The 14989-nt window shown below is 57.8% G+C and overlaps 1 protein-coding gene across 2 annotated transcripts; it reads left to right on the top strand.

The window, feature by feature from the left end:
- Positions 1-165: 165 nt before the first annotated feature.
- Positions 166-14850, top strand: ARHGAP30 (Rho GTPase activating protein 30). Of its 2 annotated transcripts, none has more exons than XM_033093654.1 (12): positions 166-597; positions 4972-5074; positions 6561-6701; positions 7533-7615; positions 7760-7867; positions 8431-8558; positions 9028-9199; positions 9279-9382; positions 9463-9540; positions 10089-10490; positions 11363-11628; positions 11719-14850. In XM_033093654.1, exons 5-12 carry the CDS (start codon positions 7776-7778, stop codon positions 13348-13350), a joined length of 2874 nt encoding a protein of 957 aa, XP_032949545.1. In that variant the 5' UTR covers positions 166-597; positions 4972-5074; positions 6561-6701; positions 7533-7615; positions 7760-7775; the 3' UTR covers positions 13351-14850. The 2 variants fall into 2 exon arrangements, with proteins under 2 accessions (XP_032949545.1, XP_032949544.1); XM_033093653.1 differs by having other exon boundaries at positions 223-597; positions 6557-6701.
- The last annotated feature ends 139 nt before the right edge of the window (positions 14851-14989 follow it).

The following is a 14989-nucleotide window of genomic DNA, read 5'->3' as shown; positions in this document are numbered from 1 at the left end:
CCCAGATTTCTGGTATCCGAGGGTCAGTCACCTGCTGCGACCCCGGGCACCGGCACCCCCCGCAAAGCTCTGACATCACCTCCCCTCGGCCAGTGAGGGAAGTCCCAGGCGTGGGTGAGGATCTGAATGTCAGTTGCCCGCCCCCCCCCCAGCCTGTGTGGTTGCAAAGATGCTCTAACAGGAAGCGGGTTAAGGAGCTGCACAGCTTCCTGCCCCCCAGGGCTGTGGGGCCAGAAGGGCGAGTGCCAGGTCGGCCACGAGACGCAGCTTCTTGCCGGGGTCCTGGCAGCTTCCTCTTCCATAGCCACTTCCGTGCGTCTAGGGCCCCAGAGGCAGGAGCTGCTACCCGTGGCCAGGCCACCCTCCACCCCTAGTTGGGAGCCCTGCCCCCTGGGGCCGGGCCAAGCCCAGAGGCTGGCTTGGGATCCCATGGGGGACTGGTAGAGGGCAAAGGTCCTGGGGGACAGAGGCAGCTGGGCCAGAGCCCTGGGGCTCCAGCCATGAAGTCTCGGCAGAAAGGAAAGAAGAAGGGCAGCTCGAAGGAGCGGGTGTTTGGGTGTGATCTCCAGGAGCACCTGCAGCACTCGGGCCAGGAGGGTAAGGGGCCCCTCAGAACTGCGGGCGGGAGGGGCGGAGCTTCTCTAGCCCCCCATCGAATCTGAGGACACGAGCACCTCCAGGTGCCCATGGAGAAGGGGCAGTGGCTTGGGGTTGCCACCCATCAGGCAAGGCAGGAAATGTGCTCAGTGAAGAAGGCAGGGCCGCTCCCCTCTGACTGCCTGGGAGGGTACAGGGAGGCCGAGCGGGTGAGGATGGAGAGACTGGGAACCCAGAACAAGTAGGAGAATCAGAGGGAGGACCACTGGGGAGCAGAGGGAGGCTGAGGGCACGGTGTCAGGAGATGGCTGGCAGAAGGGCCAACCCATGGTCCTTGGGGTGAACGGGAGGAGACAGAAGGGCCCCGGGAGTCTGAGGCTGGCACCATAGTCGGAGAAGAGTGTCCAGGGACCAGGTTAAGGGGCTCAAGCCCTCTGCCACCACAGGTGAGGGTGAGGAGTGGGGACAGCCCCTCCCCACTCTCCACGATTCTCCTGTGTCCCGGCACAAAGGAGAAGCTGGGTCAAAGTGCAGGACAAGGGGAGAGACTGCTGAAATGGGGGCACCAGCAGAGTAAGAGGTGGCTTGAGGCCTGCTTTGAAGATGGAGTGGGGAGAGCAAAGGAGGGTGGTGTGGGGACTGTCTGTGGAGCTGGCCCAGCTTCCTCCCGGGGGGCTTGGAGGGCTTGGCACTCAGGAGGACCAGGGCCCAGAGTCCAGGCTTACTCCACTCTGTGCTTGGCCTGGAGCAAGTTGCCACTCAAAAACATTTCTTGACTTGAATTGAAATTGAATGCAGGTATCCTGGCCCAGCCCAGCTTGTCTTGGGCACACTGATCTCCTCCCAGAGAAGGGCCCGCTCTTCCCCCACCCCCACCCCACCCCAATCTGTCATTTCCTCTTTGTCCTCTGCTCTGCTCTGGGCTGTGGCCTGCAGCGGAGGGGGTGATGGTGGTTCCCGGCTCACTTCCTGCTCGTAGCCCCGCCCTGTATCCCCAGACACCTTCTTCCCCTTTTCTCCCCACCCAGAGGCCCCCATCCCTACTGGCCTCAGTTAAGGGAAAACCCAGGCCCCAAGGAAGAGTGTTGAACAGCTGAAGCAGCTCCTTGGTACCTTGTGCTTCTCAAAGGGCAAAGCCCAGCCACCCGGTGTAGGGCGACCCATCACAGGGGCCTCCCCTTGACAGTGAAGACTCCCGGCCAAGGGCACATGGCTTCACTGGGGCTGACGTTCTCCTCCCAGTTCTCTGCAAACCCAGTGCAGCCTGTTCCCGGGCGCTGCCCTTCCCCATGGCCCGCCCTCCAAGCTCATGTTGAAACACTGAGCCCATATCCAGCACAGACCCGCTCCTTGACCCGTCCTGGCCTCGGTCTGCACACTTGCATGTCAGGGCCCTGTTCTCTACCAGGGATAGACATCTGGTGGCCTGGCCCTGATCCCAGTGCATCCCAGAGGGGAAGGAGCACCTGCTGCCCTCCCAGAACTGCACCTGAGCCCAGGGGTTTGGTAACGGTGCACGCTGGAGCCCAGTGCAGCTCCTCTCCCCTCCGCCCGCCACCCCAGCCCTTCCTGACACTGACAGGTGGAAAGTGGAAGGACAGGGAAGGCTGGTGACGGCTTCTCTATCCCGAGGCCCAGCAGAAATGAAAGTCCTGGCATGGAGATCGGTCTCTCGTTCATTTTCCCTCTGATTATCTGGGTGCCCCATCCTCACACCTTGGCTCTATCTCAGCGTCTTCTCCCAGCTCTTTGTCCCATCAGCTCTCTGCTCTCGTCCTTCCCCACGCCCCACACGTATTGAGTTCTTCCTTTCCCTAATCTTTACCTCTTTTTAACACCTTGTTCAGAGTTCTGATTGTCCAGGTCCCTAAGCTTAGGCCTCTCCCCTGACCTGCCCCAATTTCCTTGATGTCTCTCTCCACCCCTTTGACTCTGCCACTCCAACCCTGTCTCTAACTTGTATGTCTGACCCCAACTGTCTGATCTCTAGCGTTGACCCCCCCACCTTCCGACCTTGTTATCCCTCCCCATTTCCTTGACCTGTGTCCTTAGTGGCTCTGCTCGAATGCCTTCTTTAGTCTTCTCTGGAGGTTCAAAATCAACAGACAAGGACGGGGTGGGGAAGATCTAGCTGGCTTGGTTGCGAAAAGGACCTAGGGTTTAGGGGACAGCAGACTGTTTACGAGTCACGTGGTGCCCAAGAGTTGGTGTAGCATTAGGTGCCCATGACAGGAGAGCAGCTTCAACAAGGAAGGGCCACCCCATCTCTGCCTTCGGGGCAAGGTGGTCAGGTCAGGAGGGCCCTTGCAAAGGGCACAGGTCTGGAAGGGGCAGATGGTGACCTGTAGGGCCAGGACGAAGCTGGGGTGCCCAATCCAAGGCAGCTGTCCCCTGAGGTTGTGCACCTGCCCTAGGTGAGGTGCCTCTGGTAAGGAGGTGCTCAAGGCTGTGCGTGTGCACAGTGGGCTTGTGCAGGCCTAAGACCGAACACTTCCTTCACTTTCGTACCCTCGGAGCCTTCCTTGTCTTACCCAAGTCAGGAGTGCAGGAGGGTTAGGGTGTGGACACCAGGTCATACGAGGTGGATAAAATATTGGTTGATGGATGGACTATTTCCTCCATTCCGTGTTTCTATCTTAATTCCACAAAGAACTTGGGATGGATGACTTCCAAACCCCAAAACTTTACAAAAAGAGTAAAGGACTGAAGGAACTGAGCTGACAGGAAAACAGGAGGAAGGGTAAGATCAGGACCCAGAAATGCGTCTCAGCGGGTTCTGGCCGTGGGCTCTGAGCTTCCTGGCAATGCCAGTAGAGGTAACCCCAATCGGGTGGGAGCCTCATAAAGCCCAAAAGAAAAGAAAAGCAGGTGGCTTAGGAGAAACACCGCTTTTTCTGACACTGACCCCTGACAAAGATGACTGGTGAGTGTCAGTTAATAGGAGGACTCAATGTTTCATCTTAGGCAGTCGTCTCTATTAAATCTCCAGTGATGTCACCAATCCTCAGAGATGATTGGTTAATTCACTGAGTCATTTAGTAACCATTTATTGAGCACAGGCTCAGTGTCAGCCCCGTGCTGGGTGCTGTGGAGGATGTTACTATTTGTCCAAAGGCATAGACAAAAAAGAAACTAATCATAACAAAGGGCAATGAGTACTTTGACACAGATGTCAACAAAGGTCTGTGGCAGCCCTCACACCCGCAGGCAGAGGGGTGGACAAGTCCAGGCGAGGGCCGAGTAACAGGAGTGATGGTCCTGAGGCTTGTTCATGGACTTGCCAAGGGCTGGATGGGGCGATTTGTTGGGGAATTGGTTGGGGCTGCAGAGGGAGTGGCAGTTTGCAGTTGATTTGTGAAGGGTGTTCTATATCACGCTGAGGAGTTTATATTTTATTGTGTATCTGGAAGATAAGCAGTGAAGCTTGAGGTGGAGCAGGGTGTGTGTAAGACAAAAGATGTAAAGCAGGGACGTGCTTTGGAAATAGCTGTGTGGCCTTGTGGGGATGGGGTTCCATACATGGTTTTCAGGGTTTCCCCTATAGGAGACACCATGTCAGATTACACCGGGACCACCTAGATGGGCCATACTTAGATTCTGTCCTTAGGGAGGCTACAGTCTAGCAACAGAGGAGGGGGCCCAGTGTTGGGACTCATAATCTGCTTTTCGAGCTCTTGGAATTGTTTCCTGGCTCTAACTGGGTGACACTGGTCCCTCAGACCTTTGATCCTCAGTTTTCCTGTCTACAAAATGGGCACTACTAGGTACGTAATGCATAGTGCGTGGCACACAGACGCTTCTCTCCTGAATTGACCTCAGTGAAGGTTTGTCACTGTTCTGTGTACCTTCCTAGGACAGAACTAACGCCCATGCACTTGCTTTCCAGAGGGGGAGTCTCACAGCGCTCTCCTCAGCCCTGCTCCACTGCGGGTGGGACTACGCCTGTTCCTTTACCTTATGTAGAACGCTATGTAAATGCACTTTCAACAACAGGTCCTCACCTTGAGTCAGTCCCCTTCCAACCAGATTGCTGCCCCTGCAAAGATTCCAGAGTAGCAGTTAGGAATCACAGAGAGATGAGTTTCAGCTCGACAGGGCAGAGCATTCTAAGAGGAAGGGAGAGTCTGCGTGGCAGTGAGCCCCTCAAAGGGTGGGGGTGGGGGGGCGGTATGCTGAGGCTGCAGACCCCACAGGCAGAGGCTGTGGGGTTGGCAGGTTGGAGCCGATGCCCCTTGAGAATCGGACAAGCCTCTCTTCCATGGTCTGCACCCTCAGTGTCCCCAAACCCCCTTTCCTGATGCTTCCATCCTGCAGGCCCGCCATCTCTGACCCCCAAAGCTCTGACTTCTCTTCTTCTGCCCCGTGTGTCCCCAGTGCCCCAGGTGCTAAGGAGCTGTGCAGAGTTTGTGGAGGAGCACGGAGTGGTGGACGGCATCTACCGCCTCTCAGGGGTCTCCTCCAACATCCAGAAGCTCCGGTGAGTCAGGCAGTGCGGGCAGGGCTGTGGCCAGGTGGCCACGAGCTGGGGGGCGGGGCTGGTGGGTGGGGAGGGACAAAGATGCTGCGTGCTGTCTCAGGGAGGGGCTCCAGGAAAGGGGGGGCCAGGCGCCCCAGGCCCAGCCAGCGCCCTGCACACACACACACACACACACACGCCTCTCCACGCCCACATACACCCACCCAGCTTTTAAAAAAATTTAGATATAATCGTCAAACCATAAAATTCACCATTACAAAATGTACAATTCTGTGCCTTTTAGTATGTTCACAGGTACACATCCATCCCCACGATCTAATTCCAGGACATTTCATCACCCTGGAAAGAAACCCACCCCCATCAGCAGTCACTCCCCATTCTCCCCCCAGCCCCTGGCACCACTGGCCAACTTCTTTCTGTGGATTTTCCTGGACATTTCACACAAGTGCAACCAGACATCTGTGACCTTCTGTATCTGACTTTTTCACGTAGTATGTTTTCAAGGTTCATGCACGTTATCATGTATACCAATGCTTCATTTCTTTTCATGGCCGAGTGGTACCCTGTTTTATAGCTTCAGCACGTTTAGTTTATCCATTCACAAGTTAATGGCTCCCTGGCTTGTTTCCACCTTTTGGTGTTATGAATACGTCCATGTGCAAGAGTTTGTGTGGACTTGTGCTTTCACCCTCTGAGTATTTACACAGGAGTGGGATTGCTGGCTCATATGGAAACTCCACGCTGCACTCGTAAAGGAACTGCCACACTTTTTCCATAGCAGTTTCCTCATTTTACGTTCCCACCGTCAGTGTCTGAGGGTTCCACTTTCTCCACATCCCTGCCAACACTTGTTACTCTGTGTCTTTTTTTATTATAGCAACCCCAGTGGGAGTGAAGTGACAGTTTACCTATACTTGCATTTCCCTAGTAGCTAGGGAAACGTGGGCATTTTCTTGTGAGCTTTTTGGCCATTTGTATATCTTCTTTGGAGAAATGTCTATTCAAATCCTTTGTCCATTTTTAAATTGGGTCATTTGCCTCTTTTGAACGGTAAGAGTTTCTTTAATATGCTGGACATTAGACAGTTTTCAAATCTGTGAGTCCCACATACTTTCTTCCACTTCGTGGGCGGGCCTTACCTTCCTGACAGTGGTCTTGACACACAACAGCTTGTGATTTTAATGTTTAATTTATTTTCTCTTTGGTTACTTGTGCTTTTCATGTCAACTGTTGCCTAAAGCAAGGTTACGAAGATTTACACTTATGTGTCCTTCTAAGAGTTACACGCACCCATCTTACAGGTACCCAGGACACATTCAGGCTCATCCCCCTCTCCCACTCACCCCTACAGACCCCACATCGCAACTCACACCTGCAGCTACAGCCCTGACGGGCGTCCCCGTGGACATGCAGTTGTGTCCTCACCTCCGCTCTGCATGCGACACACACGCCCACCCTCCCTGAGTGTCTGCACCTCCCCAGGCAGGAGTTCGAGGCTGAGCGGAAGCCAGACCTGCGGCGAGACGTGTACCTGCAGGACATCCACTGCGTGTCTTCGCTGTGCAAGGCCTACTTCAGGGAGCTGCCCGACCCCCTGCTCACCTACCGGCTCTACGACAAATTCGCTGTGAGTTCAGCGGCTGGGGGGCTGCTCCGGGGTTGACATCCTAGGTGTGTCCAGTGATCCTGAGTGACAGGGACTCATCCCTGGGGAAGACCCCTTCCCTGAATCTCCTCTCCCCTGCCTGTGCCCTCCCCACCCCTCCCCTTCATCCTTTCCCTAAGGCCTGTGGACCACATGCAGGGGTGACACTGGGGGAAGGAGTAGGGACCAGGGGGTCAGAGCCCCAAGGCCCTTGGAAGTCACCTGGACTGAGCTCCCAACCATATGCAGGGGTGACACTGGGGGGGGCTCTACTTTTAAGGGAATGAGAACCCTTTTTAGAACTCTCCATGAACTGCTTGTGTGTTGACCATCTGTAAGAAAACGTGACAAAAATGCTGTCCAGAAGGAACCTTTACCACAAGTTGAACTTTACTGAGTGTGGCAGTATTTGGAGCTCTGACCGCTGTGGCCGCCGGTGGCCCACCGCGGCTAACCTGCGTAGGCGTGGCCTCCCAGGGCGCCTTGGAATAGCCATGCCCAGGGGCACCCACGGTGTGTGTGTGGGGGGCATGGCTGCAGTCCAGTGACAGAGAGCCATCCACAGAGGACTACAGCACAAGGTGGCAACGAGTTGTTCAGGGCCACAGATCTTTTAAGTGGCAGAGCCCAGATTCAGCGCCAGGTCTGTGTGCCCCAGATCGGAGCCGTCTGCTGCCAGTGTGTGTTGTTTCCTGTGGGGCAGGGACACTGGGCTACAGCCCAGCTGTCAGAGAGTCTGGCTCAGAGCTCCAGGCAGTAAGCAGGGCCAGTGCTGCAGCACTGACTCCGGCTTCTGGAACCACCCCCAATCAGGAGGCTGTGGCAGTGCAGCTGGAGCCCGAGCGCTTGGTCAAGATCCTAGAAGTGCTTCGGGAACTCCCCGTCCCAAACTACAGGTGTGTGTGGCCCCCCACCCCACCCTGACGCCTCTACACAGCCCAGGCGCACGCTCCTCCTGGCGCCAGCTCCCAGGCCCCAGCCCCACGCCTGCCCTGTGTGGCCCTGTGTGACCCGCTGGCCCGTGGTGCCCCTTTCTGCAGGACCCTGGAGTTCCTCATGCGTCACCTGGTGCACATGGCCTCATTCAGCGCTCAGACCAACATGCACGCACGCAACCTGGCCATCGTGTGGGCTCCCAACCTGCTGAGGTGGGCAGTGTGTGGGGACGGCTCCGGGAGGGCTGTGGCTGTGTGGGTCCACTGGAGAGGGCAGAGGGGAGCTCGCGGAGCCCGGTGAGAAACGCGGAGGTGCAGGGTCACCCTGAGTGGGGTGGCGCTCACCCCGTAACCTGCTCTGAGTGTGGGCAAAGTCCCTATGGGCAGCCCTTTGAGTATCATCACAGTGTCACCGAGCTCAGGGACTTGAACAGGACAGGTCCTCGTCAAGTGTTTGTTGGGCAAATATCTTGCAGTCTGTTGGAGAACTGGCCTGCATATCACTCTTTATGGTGCAAGGCAGATTGTGAGAAATCCCGATATTCATTATAAACAAGGCACCCTGGGTGTACGAGAAGGTAGAAATTAATTGAGACGAGGATGTCCAAGAAGGCTTCCTGAAGGAAGTGGCATTTGAGACTTGAATCGTGCATATGGTTTAAGAGAAGGAGATGGCTCTAAGGGCATGCAGGGGAAAGGGTGTAAAGTATGTGCAAGGAGAATTCAGGGAAGGCAGTGTGGTGGGGCTGGGGGAGAATAACTCCACGTCTCCACAGGTCTAAGGATATAGAGGCTTCAGGCTTCAATGGGACGGCGGCCTTCATGGAGGTGCGTGTGCAGTCCATCGTGGTCGAGTTCATCCTCACGCACGTGAAGCAGCTCTTTGGGGGTCCTGCCCTCTTGAGTGAGTGTCCTTCCTGCCAAATCAGCACTTCCGTCTGGGAGTCGAGTCAGAGCCATAGGAAGCCTCAAAGGGGCTCTAGTTCAGTCTGCACGTTTTACAGATGAGGAAACCGAGCCTTGCAGGGAGGTGGTGCTTCCGGCCACCTCTTCAGGGAGAGGGCCTGGAGAGACTATGGTGCAGTCAGGACTGGAGCAGGCTGCTCTCGGTCTGGGCATAGCTTGACTTCTTAATCGCCATCCTGGCTCTCAAGCTGGTGACTGATCATTGTCACGCCAGCCCACCAGGCCAGTGTCATTGGGATCTCCTGGCCATTTGTCCTGGAAAGCTCACTCCCTCTTGAGGGGCCAGACAGGGCTCTCCGGGCATACCCGTAGCCTGGTAGTGGGTGAGTGGGCAGGTAGATGAGCTGGGTGCCTGCAGCCCTGTCTTGTTTCTGTTCTTGGCCGGTCAATCCCTCTTCTTTTCCAAGGCGGTGAGATGGATATCGGATGGCGGTCCCTTCCAGGGGCCCGGGCGTCGGGCAGCCCTGAGGACCTTATGCCCAGGTCCCTGCCCTACCAGCTGCCGAGCGTCCTGCAGGCTGGGGATGGGCCTCCACAGATTCGGCCCTACCACACTATCATCGAGATCGCCGAACACAAGTAAGGCCTCCTTCCTGGACCCTCCTGCCCCACACTGACAGCCAGGTGCCAACCCCAGTGATTTCTCCATCCCTTCCAGGAGGAAAGGGTCTTTGAAGGTCCGGAAATGGAGATCGATCTTCAATCTGGGTCGCTCTGGCCATGAGACCAAGCGTAAACTTCCGCGGGGGGCTGAGGACAGGGGTAAGTCTGGGGAGGTATGGGGGAGCTGCAGCGCGGGTGGGGGGGCCAGGCCCTGCCTCTATGCTGTCCCTGCCTTGCAGATGACAAATCCGATAAGGGGACTCTGCGGCCAGCCAAGAGCATGGACTCACTGAGTGCTATGGCTGCGGCCGGTGATGGTGAGTATAGGTGTGCATTCCTGTGTGTCTGCGTGTGTGTGTGCACGTATACCCATGTGTGCATGTGCGTGCGTGCATGTGCTGTGTTATTAACAGCACGGGCCTGTGAGCACCTGTGTGGAAGCGTGTCTGTGAGGGTGTCTGTAAGGGCATAACAGTATTATGAACAAGATCACTGTGAATTCATGTGTGTGTGTGAGTGTGTGTGTGTGTGTGTATGTGGCCAAGTGTGCTCACTAACTTAAAAACTATGTAATGAGCGCCTGCTACATACCAGCCACCAAGCCAGGTGCTGAGTTAACAGTGGTGACTTCATTGCCCCTCTGTGGGTGTCCCGAGAACAAGCAGAGACAGAGTGGTGTGGGCGTCACGGCCCGTGACTATCTTCAGGCAGGGAAAGGGGTCCTTGGTATGTAAGTTCAGGCAGGTGACCTTGGGCCTGCTGGCTGTGGAGTGTTTGCTGGAGTGGCCAAGGGAGCTGGGAGCATTCCTGAGGCGTGCAGGTCCATTGCAGCTGGGGCTGTCGCCCACCTCTGTCCCCTCCGCAGAGCCAGAGGGGCTGGTGGGAGCCAGCAGCCCCCGGCCAAGCCCGCTGCTGCCTGAGAGCTTGGAGAGTGAGTCTGTGGAGGCAGCAGACGGTGAGCCAGAGCCGGACGCAGAGGCCCCGGGCAGCAGCAACTCTGAGCCCGGCACGCCGCGAGCGGGGCGGTCAGCGATCCGTGCTGCAGGCAGCAGCCGTGCGGAGCGCTGTGCTGGTGTCCACATCTCAGACCCCTACAACGTCAACCTCCCGCTGCACATCAGCTCCATCCTCAGCGTGCCCCCAAACATCATCTCCAACGTCGCCCTGGCCAGGCTCACCCGCGGCCTGGAGTGCCCTGCCCTGCAGCCCCGGCCAAGCCCTGCCTCTGGCCCCGGCCCCGGCCCCGGCCTTGGCCCTGGGCCCCCAGGTGAGGACCCAGGGGCCGCCCAGCACTGGGAGAGGGGACTAGAACTCCAGGTGGACCTGGGACGTTGGGGACATCGGAAGCCGCAGGCCTCGGGCTTTGGGTGGGTAACTTCAGCTGGCTCCCTGGTTCAAGGCTGGGGGATCCAGTGATATTTATTATGTCTGAACTTGTGTGAAACCCACAGAGAGGGGACCGGTCATCTACCCAAGGGTGGGGTCTGTGTCAGGGGTCATCGAGTCCAAGGTGGGGACGTGCACTACGTCATGGGAATAACAGTCATCACACTAACTCTAACAGCTGACATTTATCAAGGGCTTATCACACACCGAGTGCTGAGCTAAGGGCTTTGCAGGTGTCAGCTTATTTCGTTTTCTCATAATCCGTGACACAGGTGTTATCCTGTTACAGCAGCAGGACCTACCTGAGACTTGGATTAAGCAATTCGTTACTGATTTAGGTGGGAGGTGGCAGAGCTGTGGTCTGACCTTTGCTCTGACTCCACTTCCTCAAGAGTCACTGGTGACAAGTGCTGGGGCATACAGGGCAGTGGGTAAGGACGTGGGCCGTGAAGTTGGCTCATGTGGGTTCAGATTTCGTCTGTGCTACTTGTTATGTGACCTGGGACAAAGTGTTGACTCTCTCTCAGAGTCTCAGTTCCCTCATATGTATAATGGAGATAAATGTCCCGATAGGCTGGTTTTGTGTGGAAGGTAAGACAGCATATTGAAAAATGCATAGATGGTGCTTGGCACCTGGTGGGAGCCCAGTAACGGCAGCTGGGAGCCAAAAGTTCCGGTGCTGGGCCCACGCTGCAGCAATTGCTAGGAAGGGCTTTGACCTTTGTATTCCTGGGACTACCTTTCTTCCGACAGACGAGAAGTCAGATGCCAGTCCTGCCCCAAGCCCCCTGGCTGGCTCAGACCCAGAGGACGTGGCCGCGGGACTGGAGGACTGCCTGTCTCAGGAGGTGCAGGACTCCTTCTCCTTCCTCGAGGACTCAAGCAGCTCAGAGCCCGAGTGGGTGGGGGCGGAGGATGGAGCGGCAGCCAAGGCAGGAACTACAGCAGCAGCCTTCTCCCCCGGGGAGGACGATCCTGGGATGAGCTACCTGGAGGAGCTCCTGGGAGCTGGGCCTCAGGTGAGGAGGAGCTGGGCCGGGCTTGCGGGCGGTAAGCTGGCCGCAGGGGAGGCAGGACCAGCTGGTCCTCAGACAGTGCTATGCCCACAGGTGGAGGAGTTCTCTGTGGAGCCGCCCCTGGATGACCTGTCGCTGGATGAGGCACAGTTTGTCCTCGCTCCCAGCTGCTGTCCCCTGGACTCTGCTGGCCCCGGGCCTGAAGCAGAGGAGGAAAATGGGGAGGAAGTCTTTCTGAGTGCCTACGATGACCTAAGTCCCCTTCTGGGGGCCAAAACGCTGGCCTGGGAGGGTCCCGGCAGTCTGGAGGACGAGGCCACAGGGTGCAGGACTCAGGAGGCTCCAGGGCAGGCTGAGGGACGGCAGGCACACGGGGAAGTTGGGGACGACAAGGAGGCTGAGCCTGGCAGCAGGTGGGACGTCAGGGAGGAGGCTGAGGGGAGCCCAGAGAGGGAGCTAGAGGCTGCAGAGGCAGGTGAGGACGGAGGGGAGGCTGGGGGAAGCCGGGAGGTGATGGTCAGTCTGAGTGGGAAAGACACAGAGGCCATGGGCGAGGAGCCCAAGGGTCAGCAGGAGGAGGAGAGTCTGGAGGAAGCTAAGGGTGTGGAGGACACAGGAGGGGAGCAGGGGAAACACCAGAAGGAAAGGAAGACTGAGCGAGAGGAAGAGGCTGAGGAAGGAGAGGAAGCCCAGGTAGAAGCTGAAAGGGACCCAGAGCTCGAGGCCCCGGAGGACAGAGGTGCTGATGACAGCCAGGGAGCTGGACACAAACAAGAGGCTGAGGGAGGCAGAGAGGACGAGGAAGAAGTCAAAGGACAGAGGGAGAATGGGGACCAAGGGGCAAGAGAAGACGAAGGAGATGGTGAAGACGGCAGAAGTGCAGACGAATCAGCTGAAGGAGGAGTGGGGCAGGTCAGCAAGGAACGGGAGAGTGGAGACGGAGAGGCGGAGGGAGACCAGATGGCTGGAGGAGAACATTTAGAAGACGACTTCCTCTTTGAAGGGCCTTGTGGAGAGTCCCTGGAGGTTGACGGTGCCAAAGAGGGCAACGCCCAGCCCTCTGAGATGGAGCGGGCAGCCCCACAGCCACCTCGGCCCGAGGAGATGGAGCCTGAGGGGCAGCCCAGTCCGGAGGGTTGCAGCCTGCGGCCCTGTCTCCTGGGCCCAGCCGGTGGTGTGAGCATGCGCCTGGCTGCCACCCTGGTTCAGGTCCAACAGGTGCGCTCCGTGCCAGTGGTGCCCCCTAAGCCACAGTTTGCCAAGATGCCCAGTGCAATGTGTAGTAAGATCCACGTGGCTCCTGCAAACCCATGCCCGAGGCCTGGCCGGCTAGACGGGACTCCTGGGGAGAGGGCTTGGGGGTCCAGAGCCTCCCGCACCTCCTGGAGGAACGGGGGCAGTCTTTCCTTTGATGCTGCTGTGGCCCTGGCCCGAGACCGACAGAGGACTGAGGCCCAGGGAGTTCGGCGGACCCAGACCTGTACTGGGGGAGAGGACTACAGCGTCCTCCCCAGAACCTCCCCCTGTAGCGTGACCCCTGCCCATTTCCTTCGGCCCCTTAGCTGCTTGGAGCTCCCATCTGAAGGCACAGAAGGGTCTGGATCCCGGAGTCGGCTTAGCCTGCCCCCCAGAGAAGCCCAGCCCCCTCACCCCTTTCTGCCCCCACAGCGTCGAACTTATGCATTTGAGACACAGGCCAGCCCTGAGAAAGGCGAGGGACTGTGACGGCCAGAGCACTGGGCAAAGGGGACAGTAGTTGTCCTGAATCTATGGGTCCCTGACCAGCTGTGACTTCTGCAGCCTGAGCAGCTGTGGAGCCCACCTCTATGGGTGCCGGCCCTCTAGCTTCTCTCTGACTGTGGGAGGCACTGCCTCGGTTGGTTTGCCTGAACTTGGCTCAGACACAAAGCGCTTATTCCTTAGGAGATCCCCAAGAAAAGGTCCTGTTCCTAGGGAGTGAGGTCACTGGCCAGAGGGAAGAAAGAGCAGGCAGAACACTTAAGAGGCTTCTCAAAGTGAAGACTGAAGGGGGAACTCCAGCCATGTTTCTGCCTCCTCTGAGGCTGTGAACTTCTCTCCGTGGAAGCCCCCAGCGTGGGGGTGGGGAACAGGGCCAGCTCCGAGCCTTTCACACACAAACACTTGTAGGGTTGCTCAGCTTGTTCTGTTCTTGGACCCTGTATCCCTGCTGGCCCTCTTAGTCCCTGAGTAGGAGTGACTCCAGCAGGCTCTTTGAAGACCTCGGTGTTTGCTGGAGGGACTGGCTCCCTGTCTATCCCCTTCCACCCCTGCCTCTGTCCCTTGAAAGAAGAGGCCTGTCTGGCATCTCCTTTTTCCTTTGGAGTCATTTCCTTCTATTCCAGGGAAGGGGAATTGCTTCCCCAGGCAGGCTGGGGCCTCCAGTCCCATTCTAAGGACAGGGTGACGGTTCAGAATACAAGTTGTATTTTTACATGGAAACAGTGTGGAATTTCATTATTCTTATGCGAGTCTCGGGGGATAGGTATGACAATTTCATAGTTTGGCCAATTGTTGTCGTCCTGTTGTTCGTGAGCTCTTCCTCAGTTGCCATGGAGACCTGTGGCTAGAAACCAGAGCTGGGTTCTTGGCGGTCAGGAGATGGGGAAGAGAAACCTGCGTTTACATAACGTTCCCCACGCGCCAGTGAAGGCTGGGTCTCCGGTGCGCACGGAGTCTCTGCCCTCGGCTGTATGTAGCTCTGTCGGGTGGGGACTGGCCTCTCCATTGTAGTCGAGGAAACTAACGCTAACGAAGCCCAAAGGCCTGCCAGCGGTGTGGGCGGTAACGCGCGGCAGACGCGGCTGGGACCCGTGGAGTCCGGCTCCGCTCGTCCCGTCACGCCGCGCTCCTCCGAACCCGACGGGGGCAGGGCGGGTGCTGACCGACGAGGACGGGAAACGAGGTCCCCGTCACTGGCTTGAGCCTGAAAAGCTGGGGGCCCGGGGACGGGGGTGTTTGTGTGCAGCGGTCAGGCCTGAGCGCGCCCAGCCACGTCCTGGCCTCCAGCAGGAAACACTGCACGTCGTGCCCCGATTCCCCCTTGGCCGCCCGGGCGGCCTCGGTAAGGACGGCGCGGCGGCCACGCCCGTGCCCACATCTCTGCGGGCCTCACTCCCTCTCCCGGAACTGAACGAAACGGCTGCGTCCAACAGGAAGAGCGGAGCACAGTTAGGCGGCTCCCTCCAGCTGTCGCCGAAAGTGCAGCCTCGCGTCATCCTTCCGGGTTCCCGGGAAGTCTCCGCCCCTCGGCCCCAGCCACGCCCCCGCGCGACGCTCCCCCCAGCAGCCCTCAAGGCGCAGCGAAGGGAAGTGGGCAGCAGCTCCCGGCTGGGCGGGCCCACGG

This window comes from Rhinolophus ferrumequinum, chromosome 22 (assembly GCF_004115265.2).
Source record: "Rhinolophus ferrumequinum isolate MPI-CBG mRhiFer1 chromosome 22, mRhiFer1_v1.p, whole genome shotgun sequence".
Classification (NCBI taxonomy): Eukaryota; Metazoa; Chordata; class Mammalia; order Chiroptera; family Rhinolophidae; genus Rhinolophus; species Rhinolophus ferrumequinum.
Note: the sequence above shows the minus strand (reverse complement) of the source record. Positions and strands in the feature narration are given on the sequence as shown.

What these genes read in the sequence shown, in the direction of transcription:
- ARHGAP30 (XM_033093653.1), top strand. Translation starts at nt 501, where the DNA reads ATGAAGTCTCGGCAGAAAGGAAAGAAGAAGGGCAGCTCGAAGGAGCGG. An exon ending in CTCCCCGTCCCAAACTACAG is followed by an intron (nt 7,616 to 7,759) that starts GTGTGTGTGGCC and finishes CCCTTTCTGCAG; the next exon opens with GACCCTGGAGTTCCTCATGC. An exon ending in TGGGGGTCCTGCCCTCTTGA is followed by an intron (nt 8,559 to 9,027) that starts GTGAGTGTCCTT and finishes TTCTTTTCCAAG; the next exon opens with GCGGTGAGATGGATATCGGA.